This window comes from Typopeltis vanoorti, chromosome 9, assembly GCF_054136105.1.
Source record: "Typopeltis vanoorti isolate ZY-2024b chromosome 9, IOZ_Tvanoo_1.0, whole genome shotgun sequence".
NCBI lineage: Eukaryota > Metazoa > Arthropoda > Arachnida > Uropygi > Thelyphonidae > Typopeltis > Typopeltis vanoorti.
Window position 1 is genome coordinate 67,034,075 of NC_143557.1, and position 26,767 is coordinate 67,060,841.

At 36.3% G+C, this 26,767-nt stretch overlaps 1 protein-coding gene across 1 annotated transcript in view; it reads left to right on the plus strand.

Annotated features, from left to right (window-relative positions):
- Positions 1-26,767, plus strand: part of mdy (diacylglycerol O-acyltransferase) — a 205,951-nt gene that overhangs the window by 66,369 nt on the left and 112,815 nt on the right. The window contains exons 6-7 of the mRNA XM_090397343.1: positions 10,016-10,118; positions 20,806-20,946. Of these exons, the coding sequence (XP_090253469.1) occupies positions 10,016-10,118; positions 20,806-20,946 (244 nt within the window). The remainder of the gene's footprint in view (positions 1-10,015; positions 10,119-20,805; positions 20,947-26,767) is intronic.

Genomic DNA, 26,767 nt, shown 5'->3' on the forward strand with positions numbered 1-26,767 from the left:
ATTACATTATCTCATCTGCTCAATTCTTTATTGGACAGATGAGGGTAGAGTTCTTACCAATTTTTCCAAAATCTTAACAAATACAGAAGAAATACAAACAGGCCTATAGTTTGATACCTCCATTCTACCACCACCCTTATGCAATGGTACTATCTTACCAGTCTTCCACTCTCTAGGAACCTGCTCCATTGCAAGACTTTCATTAAACAGCCAAATTACAGTACAGTCAGTTCCATAGCAACACATTCCCTTAAAATACATGATGAAATTCCATGTAGTTCCCATGCCTTATATTGATATTTAGCTTACTCAGTATTCAGAACCTTCTAACACTTCACCACTCATTATCCTTCTAGGAATAAAGCCTGTAGTACCAGGATGGAACACTCTAATAAAGTGATTAGTAAATAGCTCAACTGTCATCTGCTTTGGTCACCCAACTCCTATCTACACCCAGCAACAAGATAATTCATCCACTATTATTTTTTCTCCTACTCATCACATAGCGAAAAAACTCCTTGGATTGCATTGCCAGTGTCCTCTAATTTTTCTGAGAATGACTGAGCCTTATATTCATCATGTTCCATCCTATACTATAGGCTTTATTCCCGAGTCTTATATTCATCTTGCAGCTGTTTTCCAACTCTCTTTATATACCTTCCATAATCGTTTTCTTCTGAAATTCCCTTTTATTCCTTTTGTCATCCATTTGAATCCAGATTGCCTTATTTTCTTTACTTGAGGTATGCAATCTCCATTGCACTAATAACCCCTCTTCCTTTAAATTCTTAAATCCATTGTACTGCTGCAAGCTGGTTTCTAAGTCTATGATAGTCACCTGCCTTATAATTCCATATAACTTCCTTCTGTTTTGATACCTTCCCATGCCTGTTCATCCTTCAAGGCAGGACTACATGGTCAATCTCACCAATGGGGAGGAAAGTATGTCATCTCAGTCATAATCAAATCCTCTGATGCTATGACCAAATCCAGAACTTTTGGCCCTCCTGTTCCCTGAACTCATTCCCTTTATTCCTAATACTCGTAGCATTTGAATACAGAAAAACCAGTGTATTGCCAGCATTTTTATAGCCATTGTTACTCCCCCTCATACTTCATATCTGACTCTGTAATATAGTGTATACCCCCCCCTTCATTTCTCAAGCCACTGTCCCCACATGGAGGCCATCCTTTCAACTTGATCATAAAGATGTTGCCTTCTTGATCTTATAGCATGAAATTGGGCTAAACTTCATGCTAAAAGGTTGCTGCCAGTTGTATTGAAAGAATTAAAAGGGCTCCAGTAGGATAAACCTTCAGGACAAATTAGAGAAATGCCACCTGAACCAGGAGACTTTAGTATCCAGTTTGGACAAGATTTTCCTGGTCTCTTGCTGTCAAAAATCAAAAGAAACATTGAATTGTTATTGAGAATTCTGCTAGGAAGACATTAACTAAAATTGTGTACCGAAGAATTTCTGGAAAAAAAAAAATCAAGGAAAATCTTTGTCTTGTAAATAATAATGTATTGAAATTCAAATGGAATTTCACAAGAGTGCAAAAAGAAATAGAAGCAGGCCAGACAAAAGTTATTGCCAGTAGCTTTGGCAAGAGACCAGAAATATCCAAATGACTACTTGCCATTTGGATATGTGATCATGGTTTCTACTTTTTAGCTCTTTTGAAATCAGCTTTGGATGAGTTGATAATTCACTGGCAGCAAGTTCAGATTATTATTATTTTTTTTTTTCTCACTGAAAGTCAATTGCAGTATGGCTGATTCTTTGCTTATACAACCTTGGAACATTACTTGGAGAACTAAAGTTTAGATAAATGTTAGAATTTTGAGTGGAATGAAGATTAAATGAGTCCATAATCAATAAGAATTGCTTCAGTAATATATTCAGTGCACATGTTTGGATCAGAAGACTGAAAACAATAACTCATAGAAGGAAATGAAGCTTTAGAAGTCACAAAGATCATTCTACTTGAAATTTTTATAATGCCCAGAGAACACATGACAGTGGCAGAAGAGCACTAAATTGAGTCCTGATTTGCCTCAGAGAATAAACATCCACAGTGTACGTAGAAGGATCACTAGTGTAGAAGAGATCTAGAGTATTTAAAATGTGGTCGGGGTTACCTGATATTCTGGTAGAAGTGAACATTTTGTGTAAGATCATGCTTTATAGCAAATGTCTTCATTTATACTTGCAGATCATTGCTGTTAAAAAAAAAGAAAACACAGTTGGAGATGTGTACATTGCAATCTAAGATTTTAATATACACATTTCCAAGGAAGTCATTTTCTACAAGGAAGATGACTTCACTTCTTGGAAAGTTTGGAGAAAATCAACATCTAAAGAAAGGAAATCAAATAGTTTAGAATGGTTGATGGCATTATGAGATATACAGAAAATAATTTGATGAAATGAAGCAGAAATAATTTTAGCTGGAGATCAGATAGAGAAGATTTGAATTTGGAGTCTTTGACATGTTTTGGGGCTAACATATGCACAATCTTTGAAGATATGAAGAGATATAAAAGTCAAAATTTACAATTGGGAACAAAATGTATGTATAGTGCTAAAATTCAAGTTAGGAAAAATAGGTGTGATTTTGCAGATTAGAGATGGAAATGACCATGAAGTTAGCACTAAAACAACATATATTTGTGAATTGAATTTTGATGGTTTTTGAAGATTTGCTTTATCTGCATGTAGTCTGTTTTTCTCTCTTCTTAACTTTGCATGGTTGTTTTAATTGATTAGAAAAGGGAGAACATGGGATGCATTGTGATTGGATTCTTTATTAATCCATGCACTTGGAGGAATTCACTCCACTCCTCTTGCAAACAGCTATCTTACCAGTGTGCCTTCCTCTGCCTATATCACTAGACTCTCCCCAGGTACACCTGGCAATATAGCAGCAGTAAGATTATTTGGTGGAGAGTAGTTGTGCATCAACAGCCTTTCAGTAGCCCAACAACATATATCCTCTCTCTCAGGTCAGCTTCACCTTCTCTTCATGAGATATCTCTTGTTTCTATAAATGGGGGTTCTGGCTTATCTGGAAAGTATTGCCACTGTAAAGCATATCATGTTGGAGGTAATTTAATGGAATATTTACAATACTAGGAAAGGATTAAAACTAATTTTAATGTTTTCAATATTTTGTCTCAGTCACTGAGACATCTTCAGGGATTACAAATAACTTTTGTAACACACAAATACAACACAATACTAAGTGAAACACATGGGTGACTCTAAAGTCCTATCCTATCTAGGTGGTGTGCCCTCTATGGGTGTTTGTTGAGTGGCCTAGGATGTAAAGTAGGATCTCTGATAATTAATGTTTCCCAAATTTTGGGAAGTTTTATGCAACCGTATTTATTTAAATGTGGTTGATTTCTGAGTGTCACCACAGATTCTAAAAACTCTTTGTTTTTTGAATTTAATATGGTGGAGCATGGTGGTTTTTCTCCAGGAGATCCTGTGGGTTATATCCAAAACATGTCTGCAAGGCCAGATTGACCATAGTCTTATTCTAAACGGATGGTTGCTGATCTGCTTGTCTGTCCGAAGTAAGCTAGCTTGCAGGAACAGGGTACTTAATATACTCCAGGCTGAGAGAGGAGAGAGCTGATCTTTGGTAGAACGGATATGGATAGTAAGTTCATGGTGGAGCTTAAATGCTGTGTGAAGGTTGTACTTTTTTTTTAAGGAACTGGCTATTTTTTCTAATGTGCCACAGATGTAGGGTATGGTGATGGCATTTCTGAAGTCCTTCTGAAGAGCTGGAGAATGGAGGAGGAAGTGATTATTTAAATTCTGTAATTACTGTAGCCATTGGAAAGGAAGGTGTTGTGTAATAAATTTAGTTTAATCCTTTATCCAAGTGTGAGCAAACAAAGTTTGCGCCTGAAAGTATCTTCAGGACTGGGTTAAGGTGGTACACACCAGGGCAACTCGTTGCAAAGGTGGAGCAAGCTACCAACACTCCTATCTCAGTATCTCCTATAATGCAAAACACATCTCCTTGCGGATATGTCTAATGTTATGCATTAAGGGAAGGGCCACTACCCAGACTAGTTTCGACCTTTATTGAGGTCTCTTCAGTGGGAGCCAGGCCCAAGTGGAGATATCAAGCAGAAGCATTAGCAGGTCATCTCTACCTATAGGAATTGCCAATATACTGAGATAGAAGGTGTTGTGTATTGTTGAGTTCTGTTGAAAGGGAAGTTCCATTGGAACAAAGATTGTTCTGTAAAGCATACGTTCCCTTTAAGGTAAAGCTAACTTAGACCTCTAGGTGGTGGATATCTTTCATCATCTGGTGAAACACTACAACTTTGCTTATTAGAGGTTTTATGTAGCCTACAGCCATGTTTAGTCTTCAGAGCAAACATGGCTGTAGACCACTTCAAACCAGTTTGTCTTGCTCTCCTCTTCTCTCCAGTTTATTTCCTCTCTTTTTACATGCTGTGTGAGTGGTCCTTCAAAGAACATGCCAAATACATAAGGACTTATCTCTTCCCCCCCCCCAAGTGATCACCTGTCAGTTGAATTTTTTAAAAAAATGCTAGCTGACTTGGAATCCCAAAGCATTACTATTAGGTTTGGTCCAATATACTATCTAGCAGTCTGTAGAATAAATATTTTAAGCTGTATCCTCAAAAAGAAATACTCTCCATGATACCTGATACAGTTTTGAAAACATCACGGATATTGTTTGCAGGCAGGATGGAAATAAAAGTAAACTTGCTGTTATGCTTTGGAGTAACTTTTTTTTTTTTTGGCCACTTGAAGTTTCCAGCAGTGGTGATATTGCACCAGGTGATGAAACTCGTCTACTATCTAGTGGCTTAATACCAGAGCGATTTGACCTTTCCTCTGAGGGGATGTCAATATGCTATGCCTTGATCTCTGTGTATATTAGTTCAGATGCAGACATTTTCCTTTCATCTGGTTTTTAATGCCTGTTAGCTGAGAAATATATCAAGATTGCTAATAACTCCATTGATGTGAAGTTGTAGGCCAACTGGATGTCATTGAATACTCTCACATGCTTCACATTATGGTGACTAAAACATGAGTTCTATCAATGTTTTACTACTAAGTTTGGCTTTAGACACCATATTTATATAATGTATATTTATTATCCCAAAGAGAGTGTTTTCAGCCCCCCCCCCTTTATGTCCATTAAATTTACATGAAAAATAGTTTATTTTTATTTTCTACTGAAAGGACATCAAACTACATTTTAGTATACTAATTTCATTCATCCTGTTTTTTAACATAAATTTACTGTTATTGGTATATATGAGAAATTATTTCATAATTCTATTTCTTAATCAAACATCTCTATTATTGCTGTATTAAATTATTTAAAATGGCTGTACTCATTTACAATGAAATATTCAAAATGATTTTCTTGAAATTGAAGTTAAACTTAAAGAAATAAATGAAGCTAGCTTTTTTTTTTTTTTCCCTAGCTGGTGTGAGAAAAAAGTTAGTACTAATAATAAATGATTGCAACATGTATGCTTCCCGGGAGTTGGATATGTGGCGGGTGAGAGAAGAGGGAGTGCGTATATGCGCAAAATGCAGACAGTGGGAGAAAATTAATGAATTGGATATATCGATAACCGACCTAGTTGCTTCAAGAATGGGAAATGAATGTCAGGAGAAGAGTAGTGTGATGGGAGAGAATGCCAAGCGAAGTATGAATGAGAAAATAAAAGTCGGGATTGTGGAAGACTTGAATGACTGTGAAGTTTACAGAAATGGTTTTGATTGGGTAAAAGAATGGCGAGTAAGAGTGATTACCTTGCAGAAAGGGATAGATGAGCTGAAAGAGGAGGTGGAATATCTTGTGAACGAGATGAAGTATGAAAGATGAGATTAGGAGAATGGAAGAGATGTATACAAGACGAATCAGAGAAGGAGTGAGAGAAAGTTTTGGGAATGATAGTAAAGAGGGGAATGAGAGAGAGGTATGGGAATGACAGAAGAGGACAGAATGGAAACAGTAGAAGAAAGGGAATGAGAGAGAGGGGTATGAGAATGACAGAAGAGGACAGAATGGAAACAGTAGAAGAAAGGGAATGAGAGAGAGGGGTATGAGAATGACAGAAGAGGAGAGAATGGAAACAGTAGAAGAGAGGAAATGAGAGAGAGAGAGTTATGTGAATGATAGAATAGGAGAGAATGGGAACAGTAGAAGAGAGGGAATGAGAGAGAGAGAGTTATGTGAATGATAGAATAGGAGAGAATGGGAACAGTAGAAGAGAGGGAATGAGAGAGAGTGAGTTATGTGAACGATAGACAAGGAGAGAATAGGATAAGTGGAAGAGAGGGAATGAGAGAGAGGTATGGGAATGATAGAAGAGGAGAGAATGGAAACAGTAGGAGAGAGAGAGAGAGGGAGTGGTAAGAGGTGTAATGTACGGTGACTTAATGATCCGTGGTGGGCAAGATAGGATGCGTGAGGAGTGTTTGCCTGGAGGAACAATAGAAAGTGTGGCTGTGGCAATTAAGAGGGGATGAAAGGGTGGATGAGATGATTGTGATGGTAGGAACAAATGACTTGAGAGGTAATGTAAATTGGGCAGCGAGAGATATGAGATTCTTGGTTGAGGTGGTACGAAAGAAGACGCAGAGAGGAAAGATAGTGCACGTGTTGCCTAGGTATGATTGCGACGAGCTGAGCAGAAGAGCAGTCATTGAATAACATAATAGCTAGAAGAGAGGATTATCACAGAGGATTGGAATAGCATAATAGCTAGAATGTATCAGAAGAGAGGATTGGAATATGTGGATGCTTTGAACAGCGTTTGAGGACAGAGAAGAATTGTATGCGAGAGACTGTTTGCATTTGAATGAGGAAGGATGTAGGCATCTGGAGAGATTGCTGTTCTGAACGAGTCAGTGTGTCAATGCAGGGAAACTAGATGCCAAAAGTGGATAGTAGCAGGGGTGGCCTCTTGTGGGAAAGGGTACTTGGGAGATGGGGGACAACATCAGGTAGCGCTGAGCCCAGTGGAGTCTAGAGGGGATAATGCTGGGTATAGAAATAGTGGCATAAAAATGCCACTATTTCTATACTATTTTTATACTAATGCCAGGAGTATCTGGAATAAAGGAGAGGAATTGGTGGCGCTGATAGCATCAGCCTGGCCAAAGATTATTGGGATCACTGAGATATGGTTGACAGAAGAGGATATAATAACAGGAATAAAAGTAGCGGGGTACAGCATTTTCAGCAGGATAGAAAGGGAAAGTGTGGTGGTAGAGTACTGCTTATGATAAGTGACGACTTATGTCCTCTAAGAGTGGGTGGAGGCTTTGGAAGGCAATGACACTAATGATTTTGAAAGCATATGTTGTGAGGTAGAGATAGGCAAGACAGGATATTTAGTGGGGGTGTTGCTACAAACCAGGGAGCACAGAGGGTGGGGAGCAGGAGATATTTAGACATTTGAGCTTGGTAAGTGCAAGAAGAATGATTGCTATGGGAGATTTTAACTACAGCAGTATAAATTGGGAAGAGGAAGATGCATGTAGCGATAAGGGAATGGAATTTCTAGAATTCTTGAGGGACAAATATCTTGGGTAACATGTAATAGAGGGAATAAGAGGTTCAAGAGTTTTGGATTTGGTCATAGCATCAGAAGAGCTGATAATAAGTGAGATGCCATCACTCGCACCAGTTGGAGAAAGTGACTATGTGGTTTTGACTTGAAAGATGAATAGACATGCAGGAGTATCAAAGAGACAGGAATATATGTGTAATTATAAGGCAGGTGATTACAATAGTCTTAGACATCAACTTGAGGAAGTTTCATGGAGGGAGGAATTGGAAGACCAGGATATCATTAGTGCTTGGGAAATTGTGAAAGATTATTTGTTAGCAGCATTAGTTAGCTGTATTTTACAAGTGAAAAAGAGGACACCATTTTGGTCCTCTTTTTCACTTGTGGATGACAAACAATATTAAACAGGAGCTGCATTGAATAAGAGGCTATGGAAGAGATATAAGGTGACAGGTGAAGAGCAGATGCTTGAAGAATATAAGACACAGGCCAGGAGAGTGACTAATATGGTAGGGAAGGCGAAACTGGAATATGAGAAGAGATTGGCCCTAAGATCCAAAGAAAATCCTATGGAATTTTATAGCTATGTGGCCAGTAGGAGGAGAAATGATTGTGGAAGAATGACATTGTGGGATAAAAATGGGAATAGAGTGATTGATACAAAGGACATAGTGGAATTGTTCAATGAATACTTTATTGGAGTATTTCATCCTGGAGGAATCTGTTTTAATACTAGAGGGATAAGACAGGTTCGAGGTTTAGAGGTATTGCTATATTTAGAGGTAAGCGCACACTCTCCTCCTGTACTTCAATTACTGAGTACTCTGGATGTCAGTAAAGCTGTAAGACTGGATGGTATTTCACCACGAGTTTTGAGAGAATGTGCTAAGGAACTGATAGCTCCTTTGACCTGGCTTTTCAGTGAAAGTCTAGCTACAAGAAAGGTGCCCAAGGAATGGAAGGAAGGTAAGATAGTGCCATTGCATAAGGGCGTTATCAGACTGGAAGTGTCTAATTATAGGCCAGTTTATGTGTCATCAGTAGTTGTTAAGATCTTGGAGAAATTAGTGAGTTACTGTATACAGCATTAGGCAGATAAGGGTAATGTTATCTGTAAGAGTCAACATGGATTTCTTAAGGAGCGCTCTTGCTTTAGTAATATGATTGCCTTTTATAATAAAGTGACAAGAGCAGTTGATGAGGGAAAGGCATATACTGCCATTTTTTTGGATTTTGCAAAGGCATTTGACAGAGTGCCACATGATAAGCTGATATTTAAGTTGCAGCACATGGGTTTAGATGTCAGGTTGGTCAACTGGATTCAGGATTGGCTGTCCAATAGGTATCGGAGAGTTGGGTATGGTGGGGCAGTTTCAAGGAGGCAGAGGTTTACAAGTGGGTCCCACAGGGCTCAATACTAGGACCTATATTGTTTAACCTTTATATCAACAACATTGTCATTGTCAATAATAATAATAAGCAGGGGGGATAGTCAGTTGTTTGTGGATGATGTGAAGATGGGAAGGGTTATTAGTAATAGTGCAGATGTTGGTAGTCATGCAAGAGGATTTGAACAAGCTAGAATAGGCAAATGAATGAGGGTGTCAGTTTAATGCAGCAAAATGTAAAGGCTTGAGGTTTGGGATACTGCATATTCTATTGGAGGAGATATACTGGAGGAAGTAGGGGAGAGAAGAGAACTGGGGTTGATGATTGATAGAAACCTGAAATTCAAGGGGCATATTGCAAAGGTGAAGATAACAGAAAGGATTGCTGCAATAAAGAGAAGGATGCTGACCTGAAGAGATAAGAGTTATCATTCCGTTGTATAAGATGCTGATCAGACCACACTTAGACTATTGTTCTTGGATTTGGTCCCCAGGATTTGAAGGGAGTTAAATTAACTGTGGAAAGGGTACAGAGGCAGATAACAAAGACAGTTTCAGGACTGTACAATATTAGCTATGAGGATCGGCTGAGGGTATGTGGACTGCAGAGTTTGGTGGATAGGAGAGGTGATATGATTGAGACTTAAACTCTTGAGAGGTGGTTACAGGGTTGACACTGGGGAGTTCTTTCACTTGGTTGAACAGTGGGAAGGAGTGATGACAATGGGCCATCACCAGAAGTTACGAAAGGAATCTGTGAACAAGAGGATGAGGTGTGGTTTCTTTGCATGGAGGATGGTTGAACCATGGAATGCATTGCCTGATAGATTGGTGAGAGCGAGATCGGTCATTGAGGACCTCTCACGTTGAGTCTCTTGATAGACTTGTGTTTCCTAGGAAGGACCTCCCGCGAAGTCTTTTGACTCATTGGAGGCCTAAATAATAATAATAATAAAAAAAAGTTAAGGTTTTAAATGAGATATATGCCTTTAAACTTAAAAGTAGCATATATATGTATATTTTTTTCTTCTAGGGCTTGCTGAATGAAATTGTTAGCCGAGTATTAATAATATTTCTTTTGAAAACTCTAGTCATTTTGCCAGCTGTGTGTGTTTATACACTGGATTGCAATCCAAGTAAGTTAGTATAGTTCTAAATTCATTACTGTTTTAGAAAGCTGTAGTATTAAAATATATAGAAAGTCACTTTTTGTGACTTGTTGTTTCATTTGATGTTTTTGTGTGAGATGCCATGAAAACATCAGTTGAACCAGAGACAGATTCCAGAACATTGTTAAGCAGATTTCAATGTTTTGAAACATTTGTAAGATAAGTATAAGTCAAATGTTTGTTTTCTGAAAACCAATGCAAATTAATATTGAATTTGTAGTAATTTTAATATGGGAAGGCACATGTTTGCTGTTCTGTTCTTTTTTGTTAGATTGTTGCTGTGTGTGATATCTGATGTGATCAGTTGTGATGTTATATAGTGATGAAATTGTGAGGGGGGGGGGAAAGGTAAAATATATTACTAGTGGTGGTGGACAGTAGATGCCATTAGTGTTGATGATGGAGTAGTTGCGATTGGTGGAGATGGACAGTTGTCGAGTGGGTGTCCTCCCTCGATGAGTGTTTGGACTCCCTGGAGATGTTTAATAATAATATTCATTAAAATAAAGATATACACTTTAAAAATTTTTTTTTAAAATAGAAAGCATATATTTTCATATTTTGATGAATACACTTGTCCTACTCCTATGACAAGCCATGTAGTACTCAAACATCTGAAGCTTCAAGATCATCTGTAATAAGTGCTCTGAATGCCATTCTCCACAGTATTCTTGATTGGAGTGAAAACAACCATGTTTTCCGAAATGACCACAACCCCATTTCAGAAGATGACTAGGTTGTCCAGTCATCTTCCGAAATGGGGTTGTGGTCATTTTTCTATTAAAAAAAAAAAAAATTCAGATCTTCTCCACTTTTGATAATGCTCAGCTCAACAGTCAAGACGAAATCTCTCTCTCTCTGACTGACTCCTACTCCAAACCTTTTTTGGCACAATCATATCGCTTCTATAGCATCAACAGCATCGAAAAACTCTACATATTTTCCAGTCAAGATGGTACTTCTCTGCCAAACAGTTACTCTTTATAAATCCCAAATCTAACCAACTTTGAATCACTACTGTCATGTATGGGGTGGTGTACATAAAATCTCTGTAAAAATTCTTGCTCTTCAGAAAAGTGTAGTCTGGTTGATAAATGATCCTTCTCTCACAAACTCTCTTCAGCAACTTCCCATAGAAGATCACTTCCTGCATTATGTCTCTTCTACAGCTTCTTATGTCTCTTCTTAACAGTTTAAGAAGATTATCAACAGATTACTCTATTCCTAACCCTGCCCTCACATGGTATCCATTTACTATAGGCTCTTCTGCCTCTCATGTGTATAGGATTAAAAAAAATAATAAAAAATTGGAAACAATTTAATGCTAACCATAAAATGATCAGCATAAAATCTATGATTATGCAAATCTATATTACTGGTGATGTGTTTGTTTCAAAAGTCGGAGAGGGAGCTCTCTCAGAAAATCGAGATTTACTTCTGTACATATTGTGTAATCTTAAATTATCATTAAGAAAAAATAAAAATAGCAATTAGTTTAACCTAATGAAAGGGTATATCATGCTTTATGTTGAACAGTTTTTGCTATTAGTGCATCAGTTTGGATTAGAGAGCAAGAAGATCTGTTGCTCAGATATTCAGGTTAGCTGAATGTGAATCAGTAGCTATGAAATTTTTTTTCTAAATTTGCATAATCCAGGTAGACAAATTAGCATCCAGCTTCACATTAATGAGATTTATGCTTTCTATATTGTGTATGGAACCAGACAACAGTCAACCTTGGGTTTGTTCTTTAATTGTTTAAATGAAGGTTTCTAATTGAGTTTTTTTTTTTTTTTTTTTCCCCCACAAGAAACATATGAACCAAACATTTTCTTAATCAAAGAGTATCTGCAGTAGTCTATTCTTCTCAACCTAATTTTTTCAACATATATTCAGAGTATTTTTTTCCTGTGTATTTTCCAAAATTATCAAAAAGTTAAGTACAGTCACACCCCGACTTACGCAAATCCGGAGTTATTCAGTTTCTTATATGTATGTATTCCCGTCCGCTTCACCACTAGTCCTATCTTTCATGTGTCAGCCGCATTCGCCAGTGTCGCACATGCTGTGAACAAGCACTGATGTGTTTCGCGTGGTCTCCATTCATACACGATTTTTATAGTCTACAAACCTTGCAATTGTTTAATGTTATGTTCTTGATAAAAATTTTATCACATAAAAAATAATAATGTCATCCAAAAGAAGCAAGTCCGATTCTTCTACAGCAAGCAAGAAAAGAAAAACATTGACTTTGGAAACAAAACTTAACATTATTAAGGATTTTGAAGACAGAATGAAAATTTGTGAGCTAGCAAAGAAGTTTGATCTACAGGAATCCACAGTAAGAACAATCATAAAAGAAAGGTTTACAGATTTTGGAGGACATAGATTCTAACGAGGAACGAACTATAGCCACAAGGCAAAAGGCAAGGAATAAAAATTCATTAGCTTGCTATGAAGAAATTTCGCGTGACAAGAAAAAGACATTATGCCGTCAGACGAATCGATTAGATTTTATGAAACCATCGACATCGAAATAACTTTCTTTTTTTTATGTACGAAAAACTACAATTATGATTATATTTCTTAAAAAATATAAGTGTGTTGGTAAATCTTTGGTCCCAATTAACTAATATTTTGTATATTTGTATGTATAAATTACATGCAAAATTATACCGAGTTACGTGAATTTGACTTACGCCCTTTTTGTTGGTCCCGCCTACCGCATAACTTCGGGGTATGACTGTACTTTAATTTATTAACAAATACGTTGTTAATTTCCTTAAACTATATAGAATGATTTCTTGGAATAGCTATTAAAGAACAAAAATGTTAGTGTGTTTGGAGTTCTGTCTTGAATTATTTAGTTTGTATAATAGAATCTGCTTTATTCTTTAAGGTGTGGATTATGCCTGATTTTTGAGAAGGATTGCTTGTGGATGAGGCATGAAGATAAAATGTCCTGTATGTGAAGGTTTACTATACACATGAAGAAAAACGTTACTTTAAAGTTTAATGATGAGAACATAAAGGAAAGGGAGTTTCCATCTTTTTCAAGCTCTAACGTAAATTTGAAAGTAGGTTTATAGGAGTTTTGAGAAGACTTTCCTAACAGAAACAAGTCTAAAATCAGCAGTATGTTGAAGATATGCCGATGGCATCTTTATTATTTGGAAATATGGCCTCCCATGCCTTCAACAATTTCTAAATTCCATTAACTCTAAAGAAAACAATGATGATCCTTTTGTAAGTTTTCATGATGATAGTGTTATGTTTAGAGATCTCTGTACTTTCAATTCTGAAAGTGAAATATTCAGTCCACGAGGCTTGGGACCATAAATAACTTTAACCGAAAAATGAAGTCTTAGTTTAATTAGTTTCATATTTGCTAGAAAGATTACTGATATTCCTTTCTGTTCTATGTAGAAAATCCAAAATGGAAACTTGTTTAGGAAAAATGTCAAACTTATGACACCATCATAAAGCATTCAGTTCATCCTCTGTTAATGGCCAACCAGATAAATTAGCTGCCCCTTTTTTTGTTAACACACACACACACACACATCCCAATAGTGTTTTATTCTAGTTACAATATGACTGCATGTTTAGAAGGATTTTGTTCTAATACACAAGTTTTCTGTTCTTTTGTATTCATATTTCTAATTTTCTGTTTTCAATTAATAAATATTTCTTTTACCATGACATGTTTTGTTTAAATAGGGAAATCCCAAGGTGTCTTTTTACAAGATTTGGAATAATTATTATTATGGGAAACTCCAAGGAGTCCTTACTCATTGAGGGAGGCCCTAAACATGTCAAGAACAACTATTCAACATCCACACAGTATCTATCATACCTTGTCTTGAACTCATTCACAGTCATGGTACCCACAACAGACTCAGGCAGCTTATTCCACTCATTCACTACTCTCCAAGTAAAAAACCTAGTTGCCTAGTTCTAACACCCTTGCTAACCACACTCTTGCCCAGTTTCCATGGATGGTCCCTAGTCCTCCCACCACCAGTCCTATTCTGAAAAATATCCTCTGAATTAATCTTATAGAAACCCTTCAGTAATTTGAATGTCTCAATCATATCACCTCATTTCTGCAACCCACAAATCTTCAACCTGTTCTCATAAGGTTCATTCCATAGACCTGCTATCATCTTGGTCACTCGCCTCTGGATCCTCTCCACCTCTTCCCCCATCAAGAAGAAACCCTGGTGCCCAGATCTGGGCAAAGTAGTCAAAATGGCATCTTATCAAGTCTCGATACAGAGGAACAATAACTTGCTTATCACTGCTTGTCAAAGTATTCTTCAGTAACCAAGTGATTTGATGAGCTGATTTAGCGACTTTTACAACATGCCCCCCCCTAAACTTCAACTCCCTATCCACCAACACTCCCAAATCCCTGGCCTTGTCAATCTCCTGGAGTACAGTTCCACCAATGTGGTATACTGCTGCTAATCTTTTCACCCCAAAATACATAACCTTACACTTTGCCATATTAAATTGACATCCATTCTCCTTAGCCCAGTCCTCCAATCTATCCAAATCATCCTGCAAAATTTTGACATCATGTGCATTCACTACTGCTCTACCCAACTTTGCATCATCAGCAAACAAATGAACAATTCCTCTCGGATCCTTTCCTATATCATTAACGAACAAATTAAATAGTAGTGGTACAAGAACAGAACCCTGCGACACACCACTAGTCACAGGCCATCTTTTGGACTCTACTCCTGAATAAACTACTCTCTGATATCTCTCTCTCTCTCTCTCAACCACCCTCCTATCCGTCTCACCAACCCTATATCCCCATATGCTGCAGTTTAATGATTAGAATTCCATGTGGTATCCTGTCAAAGGCCCTAGCAAGGTCCAGCAGTAGCACTGAAAACCCATTACCCTTATCCAGTTCAGCCGTCACTGTGTTATAAAATGTGAGCAAGTTACTGAGGCATGATCTATCCTTCACAAAACCATGCTGTACCCCCATACAGTATCCCATTTTCATCTATCCATTCCTGTATTTTTCTCTTGACTACTTTCTCCAAAACCTTGACGACGACTCCTGATATGCTGATCAGTCGGAAATTTGCAACGGCAGTCTTGGAACCTCCTTTATGCCATATGATATGTGCCATAATGGCTTGTATCATTTGGTAGAAAACACCTCGGATCCCATCTTCAAAGTGAGAACATTTATATAAGAGGTTTTTAAAGGTTAAAAGAGATGTTATTAATCTGTCTAAATTAGTCTGCCTCATACAGACGTAGCTATGCCCCCCCCCCAGAAATTCGTACTTTTACCCCTGCAGTGCTGACACTAGGAGAATGCACAACTAGTAGACACATGCCTCCTGGTTTTAATTATGAATAATGGTAACAACAGTGTAATTCCATTTGGTATTATGCATTGGACCTAATTTTTAGTTTCATTCATTTAAAATGATTATACTAGAGATTATAATGTAGTTTGCTGTAAATAGTTTTGCTTAAGGATAATCTGCTTATATTCTATTTCATTAGGTAAGGAGTGGAAGCTACTTGCATAGGTGAATTATTTTAAGTGGATGCAGGGAGGACATGGTTGGAATTACAGGAACTTATTGTTCCAATAGTATGAATTCAGACAGAAGCTGTGTACTACCTGGAATAAATATCGAAGGTGTCAGCATAGCCCTTTGTTCAGCATATCAAATAGTACTGGAATTGTGATCTTCATTCTAGTTGAATGACGGACTTAACCTTAACAGTTGCAGGAGACGTAAAGGCAGGAGAAAACTGCTAACATAATGTTTAATATATAACATGCAACTTACAAAAACAATGAGACATATAAAGAGTTCTTGTTAAAAACACTAAGTTTTGTTCAGAAAAGCAACACCAACTTTAATATTAAATTTCTTAGCATATGAGTGACAACCAGACATTTCTCACAATGCAAGAATAGGGAGCCTACATTAACAGAAGACAGCATTTCAGAAGGAAAATTAATATCATTGGCATACACTAACTTTAAGGAAGTCATCATCATCAAATTCCTGATATATACCCTCTAGGAGTGTACAGGATATGATAGTACTACATTAAGAATTACATTATTACTAACTTCCTATCTACAATTTTCCTCCAAATCAGTTTTACCTGTCAAGACTTTAACATTATCAGATCTTTATTCTATTTTCTATGGCACTTTTTATCGTATCAATCCACCTATATCTTGGTCTTCCTCTGGGTCTTTTGACTATCAACTTAGCAGAGGAAAACTTGTTTTGCTAATCTTTCCTCTCCCATTCTGTTTAAATAACCATACCACCTCAGATTAGCTCTGCTAATGCATTTCTTAATGGTGACAATGTGAAGTTCTTTCCTAATTTCCTCGTTTTAATATGACATTGCCATTGATGCTATCTGTTCATGCTGCTAATCTTTCTCAGGACTCTCATATCTGCAGTCTCTAGTCTTTGGTCAAGTGTTTTACTTCTGACCATAAAACATAAAATTATCTTGAATACCGTCTTGTATACAGCTAATTTAGTTTTGGCTAATTTCTTTCTTATTCCATATAAATTTATTCAGTTCACTACCTACCATTCCAGCTTTGTTGATTCTGTTGTCTATTTCCATGTTTAATTTACCATCTTCACTAAAAATTGTGCCTAAGTAGCTGAAATGTTTTACTTGTTCTATAGGTTCTCCATTTGCAATGCAGTTAATATTTTCAATGTTTCTGCCTATTTTCATTGTCTTTGTCTTGTTATTGCTGACCTTCATACCATATCTATTATAACAGTTATTCACTTTAGTCAGGGAATCTTGCAGACTTGTACCGGATTTATTTAAAAGTATAACATCATCTGCATAAAGCAAAAAGCTGAGATTAAATCTCCAATTTTGATATATACTTTATACACACACACACACACACACACACACACACACACACACACACACACACACACACACACACACACACTCTCTTCATAATGTGATGTATATAGATAATAAATAAGAGAGGGGATAATGTACATCCTTGTCTGATGCCAGATTTAACATTAAACCACCTTCCTGTACTTCCTTCAATTCTAACTGCTGATATACAACTCGAGTAAAGACTAAGTATTGCTTGATATAATGCCCCATTGACATATAACTGTAGCATTTCGAATAGCTTCTCTCTTGGCACCTGGTCGTATGCCTTTTCCAGATCTACAAAACTTAAATACAGATCTTTGTTATATTAACATGATTTCTCAGCCATTTGTTGTAAAGTCTGATCTTCGTAAAGTCAGGGTCTCAGGATCAGATTTTCGTAAAGTGAAAATCTGATCTTGACACCCTCTATTTGGCCTGAATCCAGCCTGTTCTTCACCAAGCTTTTCTTCCACAATCCTTCTCAACCGTTGCTTAAGAATACTTGCATAAATCTTACCAGGAACAATCAATAGAGAAATACCTCTGTTATTCTCACATTCAGTTTTATTTCCATTTTTATATATATGTGTACTATGAGAGCTCTACTCCAATCTTCTGAAATTCATCACTCTATCCAGACCTTCTGAACTATCAGGTGCAGCATCTGTAAGACTTTTATACCTCCATACTTGAGCATTTCTAGTCAATTATCATCTACTCCCTGTTGCCTTTCCACATTTCAGGCCTTTTATGGCCTTTTCTACTTCAAGTATGGATATGTATTCCTGACTGCATGTCTGTTGAGTGTTTTTTACCACTGTGCTATCAATACTCGTTTCATTTAGCAATTTTTCCAAGTAATTACTCCATACGTCAAGGATATCTTTTTCTCCCGTTTTCATGTCACCTTTATCATCTCTAACTCCTTTTACAGCACTCTTTCCTCCATTCCTAAGCTTCTTCAACAACCTCCAGAATATTTTGCCACCTTCTTGATATTTATTTTCTATATTCTTGCCAAAGTCCTCCCATGAGTTTTGTATGGCTAGTTTTACGCAGTGTTTAGCATTCTTGCATTTGTTTCTGTATTCTCTAAGAGCACAAGCTGACTTATTTGCCAGGAACGTTTGATATGCTTTCTTCTTTTCCCTCACTGCCTCTTTAACATCTTGTGTCCACTATGGAGTTCTAATTTTTCTATCCTTGCAGACAACTTCACCACATTCCTCTCTAGCTGAATCAATCAGGGCTTTCTTCAAGGCTTGCCACTGAATCTCCAAGGCTTGTTTCCTGTTTCTCAAACTCTTTCATTTTTTCTTCAATAATTTTTGTGTATTTTAGTATACAGTTCACATCTGAGAGGTTCTCAACTTTTATTCGCTTTGAAACTTTCTTACATGTTATTCTTTTCAATATGAAATTCAATTTTATCCTGCTCAATACTAAATGGTGATCACTTCCAATTTCAAATCCTCTGTACACTCTGGTGTCCTGCACCAGGGAGAAAACATCACTATCAACAATAACATAGTCGATGAGACTTCTTATTCCTTGCCTCTTTTCTCTGTGTGAATTTGTGCACATTTTTATGTGTTATATTTTTGTTATTTTTTGGAATATTTTGTTAGTAATAACCACTCCATGTCCTGAGCAGAAATCCAACAGGTATTTGCCATTATTATTAGCTTTGCTATTTTCTCCAAATTTTCCCAATATATTTTTTGTATGTCTGACAATCATTTCCTACTCTGCTATTTAGATCCCCAACAAGGACCAACTTTTCCTTTTTCATTGTGTCAGTTGCTTTCTCTAAAGTCTCAAAAAATTCCTTCACTTCTACCTTAGTAGAACCTTCTGTTTGACCATAGGCACAAATAAGTCTCATTGTCTAGTTCACCATTCTCATATTTGCCCACATCACTCTACTTGAGACTGCTTGCCATTCAAGAAGATTAGCTTCGTATTTAGTGTTGAATACTATGGCTATTCCTTCTTTAGCTTGATTGTCACTGCCTGAATGACATTTTGTATTTATTGCTCAGAAAGGTCTCACCAGTTTTTGCCTTTTTTTTTTTTCAGTCACCCCTATTATGTGATCTGGTACTTATCCAATTCCTCAGCTAGCTCCATTTCTTTGCCATTCAGGCTTCTTATATTGATGGTACCAATCTTGAACTGTGATGTCGAGCTGTTGGGGTTCGTTTTAGGATTTGTTCCAGTAGCTGACTTTTTGCTGTTTGCCCTGGTTCCCTGGCTAAAACAACGGTGGGCCTTGTTTAACTGGGCGATGCCCCAGCCAGCATGAAATTCTGTCATGTTCTACCATCATTTTTTATTTTGGTTTAAGCCAATAAGATTACAATTTGGTCAGCTAAATCCCAAATTGCCAGTCCATCCTCGTTTGTTCAGTATCCAGGTAGATACTTAACAGGTGCACCACGAGAAGGTGAGGATTGGACATTAGGTTAGAAGCCCTGATCGGTTCTCCGCATTCCTTTAAAGGCTATGTGGAGGTATCCTCTCAGTTATATAGCTTTGACCATTAAACCCCCCCCCCCCTTTAAGGAAGTTAGCTTAACATTGTAAAGATCGTGTGTGTGCTTTGCTTGTCTTCTACCAACAAGAATACATAACATATATTAGGCTGCCTTTTAGAACATTACTGGCGAAGGTGTCGCAATCCATGTGAACTATAAGATTAGTACACACACACATTCTGTAGGAAAGCTGACTGTCAGAGTTGCACTGTTTCACACTAAAATGCTCTTTCCTTGAAGATATTTCTAGCCTGCCACACTCACTACAGAATGTCAGCACGCAGCTGGTGGTTACACCATTCTAAGCTTTCAAATATTGCCTCTGTCTTCTCTAGCAATCCTTTCTGTCCTCTTTCATTGAGCACAGGTTCACTGTGCTTTTTTCGGCATATGGTTGAAATGGTCCATGCATGCATATCACTGGAATGTTTGGAACTGATAAGGAAGTAAAGTTAAATGCATAGTTATTTTATAAATGAATGAAATAGCACAATTGACAACAAATATGTTTTCTTAATATTAGTTTAACTATATGTTCATAGTACTGATATTGACTGATTATATGCTAATAGCTTAAAGTATGAGCAGGCTGATGTGGAAAGAAAGAAGCTAATTAGTTGCTCCAGAGTGATTAATAGAAAAAGAAATGCCAAAAAAGTGAATTCAGATATTAACATGTATATGCAGTTACATCTTTCTGTGTTCAGAATGTATGTTTATATCTGCAATTTTTTTTTTACTTGTATGTTGTGTTTCTTGTTGGTCACTCACTTTAGGATTGCTGCTAGATATAGTTAGGTTCAAATGGGCAGAGTAGCATAAAGGAAATTTTTGTTTTGTAGACTAAAATAAAATATAAAGACTATACTGTATAAAGTTCAGCAATGAAAATGGATTGAAAACTGCCATTTTCTTTATAATTATTTTTTTAAGTAGTAGTTTGTAAGTAGTTTCATAATATAACATTCTGATGTAATACATTGGTCATGGAAGGAGGATCCAGTATAAAATTATAGTTATGTTTGTGCCAATGTTACCTTATCTATGCTGCGTTATCAATGACAGGATCATGGCTACTTTTACTTTCATTCCTGTTACGGTTTTAATAAATTGTAATTGCTGATGCTGCTTTTAATACATTTTTATAACAGAACACATTCCAATGCATGTTTTTTTTTTTTTTTTTTTAGTTGGAAGTTCAATTGCTTTGGGATTTGTAAGTGTGGCATTTCTAAAATTGGTATCCTATCACATGGTGAATTATTGGTGTAGAAAAAGTCTCAGCAGGATTCAGAATGATCAGCACAAAAGAGTTGCATCTAACCAGGAATGTAAGTAGTATTTAGTTCTGTTTATTCATAGTGGTATTGCATATATCTAATCTTTGAGTTGAAAATTAAAATACAAATTCTGTGTGTAAAAGCAGTGAGGACTGATTAACTGCCTAAACTGCCTTAGCCAGCAAAGGTTGGTCGATTGGTAGAGCCTCTGCTACTAATAGCTTAAGCAAGTTTGAGCGCGGTTAGTAGTTGGACGGGAATCAATCGTTTGATGCTGTTGGCACACTCTCCCTCGATGAGTCTTTGGACTCCCTGGAGGTGTCACATAATAATAATAATAAACAGAACCCAATAAAATTAAAAATGTACTCTTAAAAGAAGGTTAAAAAGGCTTGCTTTAAATAAAATTTTGCATTTAAAGTATACAGTAAAAAAAATCCAACTGAATTTGATATAGATATAGCCAGTATAAACTTACATATTGCATTTCAGTGACAGCAGATGAATAGTGCTGAATTTTGACAATCTCATTTGAAAATATTTTAAACAGATCCTTTGTGGTGACCTCTGGTGTTCAAAAGCTAAGGACAAACTACATTTTTACCTGTATATGAAAAATATTTTTAATGACTACAGCCAAATGTGGGGTTGTGATCTGAGGGTCATGCTGGTCACTCGATTCAGTCCCAAGACTATATCCTCGGTCCCAAGAAGTATCTCTACTGCTTATGTACAATGTGGCTTGGCATTGTCATTCATAAAAATGAATTCTTCATCTACAGCACCACAGAATAATCAAACATGACATTGAACTTTGTTGCAATATTGTTTACCAGTCATAGTCCATTTTTACAGCACTTGTAGCACGGTGCATCCATTAAGCATAGTTTCTCCACATCATGATCCCAGCACTGCCGTATCTCTCCCTTTCAAGAACATTCTCACGATGGAAGGTAATACCACTTTCATGCCAGATCAAGTCATTAAGAATTGGAAGAAAGACTAAAACAACTCATTCATAAAGAGTACATTAGCCAATTTTTGTCTTGTTCAGTTTTTATGGATACAACACCACTGAAAACATGCTGTACAATGAGATGTGGATAAAGGGACCCAGACTACAGGCATATAGTTCTACTTGTTGCAGATGTCTTGCCACAATTTCTGATATCTGTGTACCTGTGCTTGAATGGAGCTGACCTGCTGTGGTATGTCAATTACGTTTTGCTGTTATAATCAAAAATCGGTCTTCATGCTCCATGGTAGAGAGGGTGATCTCTTAGCAAAAGGTCTGGAACATATTCCATTGGTTTGAAATGCTGTCCAGAGCCTGGATACAATGCTATGTGAGATTTCAACCTCTTTGGCAATATCAGTAATTCTGTGGACTTCAAGCTTTCCAATAATTCTTCCCTACGTGAAATTATGTAGATCAGCATTTCCCAAATTTTTCCTACGACGGAACACTTCACAAATCCTGAAAGCTGTATCGCATCGCATTGACCTTGTGACCATATGTTTCCTAGAATAGATACCTCCTTACTTCACTGGCACTCAGAGGTGTCGACAACCATGGGCGGCTGAGTCAAGGCCAGTATGCATGCTGGCATTAATAGCACAATCCACTTGCAAAATGAGGAGCGCCTGATTTTCAAACATGTTTGAACTTGTCGCAGCATTTAAAATCATTCCAGACTCATATTAATTTTGATAATTTTTCACGGAACACCTATTCACTTTCCGCAGAACACCAGTGTTCTGTGGAACACAGTTTGGGAAACCCTGATGTAGATGATACCTTTGAGACAGCCAAGTTTGTAACTTTATTCTTTCACGAAAAGAGCTTCCTTCACACACAATTTGCTTACCTCAGCCTTTTTTTTTTTTTTGCTTATTATTCTGTTGAGTGCTACCATGTGACCCTTTTGTGTGCAATTCAAAAATTTTAATGTGTACCCACTTTCTACTTGAAATCATCAGTTATAAAATTTCCACAAGCTGCTGCTTCATCTGAATTTGCAATTGTAATCTTCAGAAATAGTCTTTGTCCTTTGGTTTTGGACACCAGTGTATATATTCTCACTGGACATACCGAATACTAACATTTAATTCAACAATTAAGTTCATATACTGCTAGCATCCTGTAGACAATTTACTTTCAGATCTGTTGTTTGTTAAGTTTCATGTCAGCCCTCACATTTGGCTTTTCCTCTAGTTCTTTTTCTTAGGTAACTTTTAACACTACAGGTGTGCCTTGTGACCTTGTAGGCTGATGTTCCTCCTGATAAAACCTCTAAAAGTGACTTAAAACAAGCTATAAACAAACTGAAAATGAAAGATTGTTAGAGAATCAAAATTGCAACACGGAATGTGAGAACAATGGACAGATGTGGAAAATTAGAAAATCTCAAACAAGAAATGGACAAAGGAAAAATTGATATCAATAGGGCTCTGTGAAGTCAGATGGGAAGAAATAGATGATTTTTATAGTGACGAAGTAAGAGTAATTTACTCAGGTGGAGATAAAAAGGAAAAAGGAGTTGCACTTCTTTTTAAGAAAAGAACAGCAAAGAGCATCATTAGCATAAAATGTCTGAATGACAGGATTATGGTAGTAAAATTGAAGGCTGAATGTGTGGACATAACAATAATGCAGGTATATATGTCAACAAGTGACCATTCAGATGAGGAAATAGAGGAAATGTACGAAGAAAAAAGAAAAGACTATAATGGAAGACTGGAATGGAGTTGTGGGAGAAGAAGGGGATGGGAGTGTAATAGGAAGATATGGACTGGGTAATAGAAATGAGAGAGGGGAGAGGTTAGTGGAATTCTGTAAAGAAAATAAGCTAATAATTACAAATACTTGGTTTAAAAAATCCTTTAAGAAGACTATACACATGGAAAAAACCAGGAGATATGGAAAGATATCAAATTGATTACATTATAGTAAAGCAAAGATACAAGAATAGTGTAAAAAAATGCATGCACGTATTTTGGAGCTGATATTTACTCTGACCACAACCTACTATTCATAGAAATAAGCGTGAAACTAAAGAAAATAAAAGAAACTATGAAAAGAAAAAAATGGAACTTTGAGAAATTAAAAAATAACAAGGAATTTGGAAATAGATTGGAGAAAGAATTAGAGGAAACAAGTTTAGTCAATATTGAAAAATCCAGAAAAGAAATGGGAACAAGTTAAAGAGAAAATAAAGAAGATTGCAGAAGAAGAAATTGGATATGTAAGAGCTAAAAGAATAAAAAAACCATGGATAACTAATGAGATGATTTCTCTGATGGAAGAAAGAAGAAAATGGAAAAATAAAGACACCCCAGAAGGGAAAATACAATATAGAACCCCGAATGACAAATTAGAAGGATAGCAGAAAGAAGCAGAGAAGATTGGCTTAAAAAACCATTCGAGCTAGAGGCATAGAAGATAAGAATGGAGAAATCCTAATTGAAGAAGATGAAATCCTAATGAAATGGAAGGAATACATTGAAGATCTGTATGACAAGGAAAATAGACCAAATGAGTTGCCATTAGAAGATATAATGAAGGTAAATGAAGATGATCTGGCTCAGAGATTTTGAAGACAGAAGTAGAAATGGCCATTAAAGAACTAAAATGTGGAAAGGCAGAAGGAATAGATGAAATACCTGCAGAATTCCTGAGACAACTTTAGAATAAAGGAACTGAAGAAATAACCAAAATAATAAATTTAATTTATAACAAAGGAGAATTACCAAAAGATTTTGACCTTAATATTTATACTTCTACCAAAGAAAAGTAATGTAGTGAACTGCAAAGATTTTAGAACAATAAGCCTAATTTCCCATACATCAAAAATACATGAGAATCTTAACATGAAGAATTGCATCTAAGGTAGAAGAATTTCTTGGAGAAGATCAGTTTGGTTTCAGGAAGGGTAGGGGAACAAGAGATGCAGTTGGACTGTTAAGAATAGTAAGTGAACAAAGAAGTTGGTATCTGTTATGTAGATTTTGAAAAAGCTTTTGACTTTGTAAAATGGGATAAGATAGTGGAAGTAATGGAAAAGATTGGTATATATTGGAAAGACAGAAGGCTAATTATTCGCTATATATGGGACAAACTTCCATGGTGAGAGACATACCTGGTACAACAGAACCAGGTATCATTGGACGAGGAGTAAGACAAGGCCGTTCTCTGTCACCAACTTTGTTTAGCATATATTCCAAAGCAATGTTAAAAGAATTCAGAAGAAGGAATAAGATTGGAGGTAGACAAATATTTACAATAAGATATGCAGATGATAAGGCATTATTTTCAAATACTGAAACAGGACTACAACATATGTTGAACAGATTACTGGAATACTGTATCAATTATGGAATGAAAATTAACATAAGAAAAACAAAGGTAATGAAAATAGCAAGGAAAGAGGCAAATATGAATATCAGAATAAATGGGGAAAAATTGAATTAAGTGAAGACATTTAAATATCTAGGAAGTGTGATTAGCAGTGATGGAAGATATAAAAGTGACATAAAAGCAAGAATAACGATGGGAAGAGATGTCTTTAATAGAAAATGGAATTTATTCAGAAGTAAAATGGATAGAAACTTAAAGAAAATACTAATAAAATGTTATGTGTGGAGTGTTGCCCTCTATGAAGCTGAAACTTGGACATTGAAGAAATAAGAAATTAAGATTTTGGAAAAGTTTGAGATGTGGATTTGGAGAAGGATAGAAAAAATCAAATGGACAGATAAAATAACTAATGAAGAGGTCTTAAAAAGAGTAGAAGAAGAAAGAAATCTGTTAAGGAGGATAAAAAGAAGAAAGGGAAACTGGATTGGACATATTCGGAGAGGGATGGAATCATCAGAAATGCCATCGAAGGAAAAATAGATGGAAATAGACCCAGAGGAAGAGTAAGGAAAACAATGCTAGATGACATGCCGAATGGAGACAGGTACACAACCTTGAAAGAGAAGGCTCAGAACAGAAGAGAGTGGAAGGAAAGTTTTTGCTACTAAGAGAAGAACCTGCTCAATTGCAGAATACTCAAGAAGAAGAACAACTCTTATTGCACATTCTCAAATTCTAATAAGTTTCTTTCTGGTACCTTTATTTTTACTATGGTTCTGTTATCATCTCTTCATTTGTTTTGTTGTTTTAGCTAATTTCTCTTATTGCATATTCTTTTATTTAACTTGCAGTTAACTTAGTTGTATAATCATAACTTACTTAATTTTAGCACTATTACGTGCTAAAATTAAGTAATAATTTTATGTTGTAATGAATACCAAACAAAACTAAATTAGAAATGATATTTATTAATAAAAGAAAGGATTTCAAACTAGTATCTTCAGAGCAAAGCAACATGTTACAGTTTATACACACGACAGTGAGTAAGTGAAACAATTTAAATTGTAATGGACAAAAGATCTAAAGTCCTAATTTGGCTCTCTCTAAGCTTGTATAAAAGAAGTACTACTGTTGAGTGGGAGTTGATATTGAGATGACCCCCAAATTTTTGGCAAATTAATGCAGCCATATTTGTTAAGGTTAGGAAAATGCTTCATAGCCATTGCTGACTCAAAAAATAGTTTTACTGACCTGTAACAACTTCTGTATAGTGGTTTTTCCATATAATCCTTTGTGAAGGGGGGGGTCCAAAGTGTAGTCTATCAGTCCTGACTACTATTACTAAAGCAGTGATTGTATTTCTTATGTTCTCCAAGGTGGATGTTAACATACCTTTTCTTTCCATAGTAGGCTAAGGCACAGTCACAGAAAACTTTATACACTCCAGTGTATGCTAGAGTATGGAGTTTGCCCTTAGGAAAGTGGATCAGAGTTGCTAATTTGCTATGTGGTTTG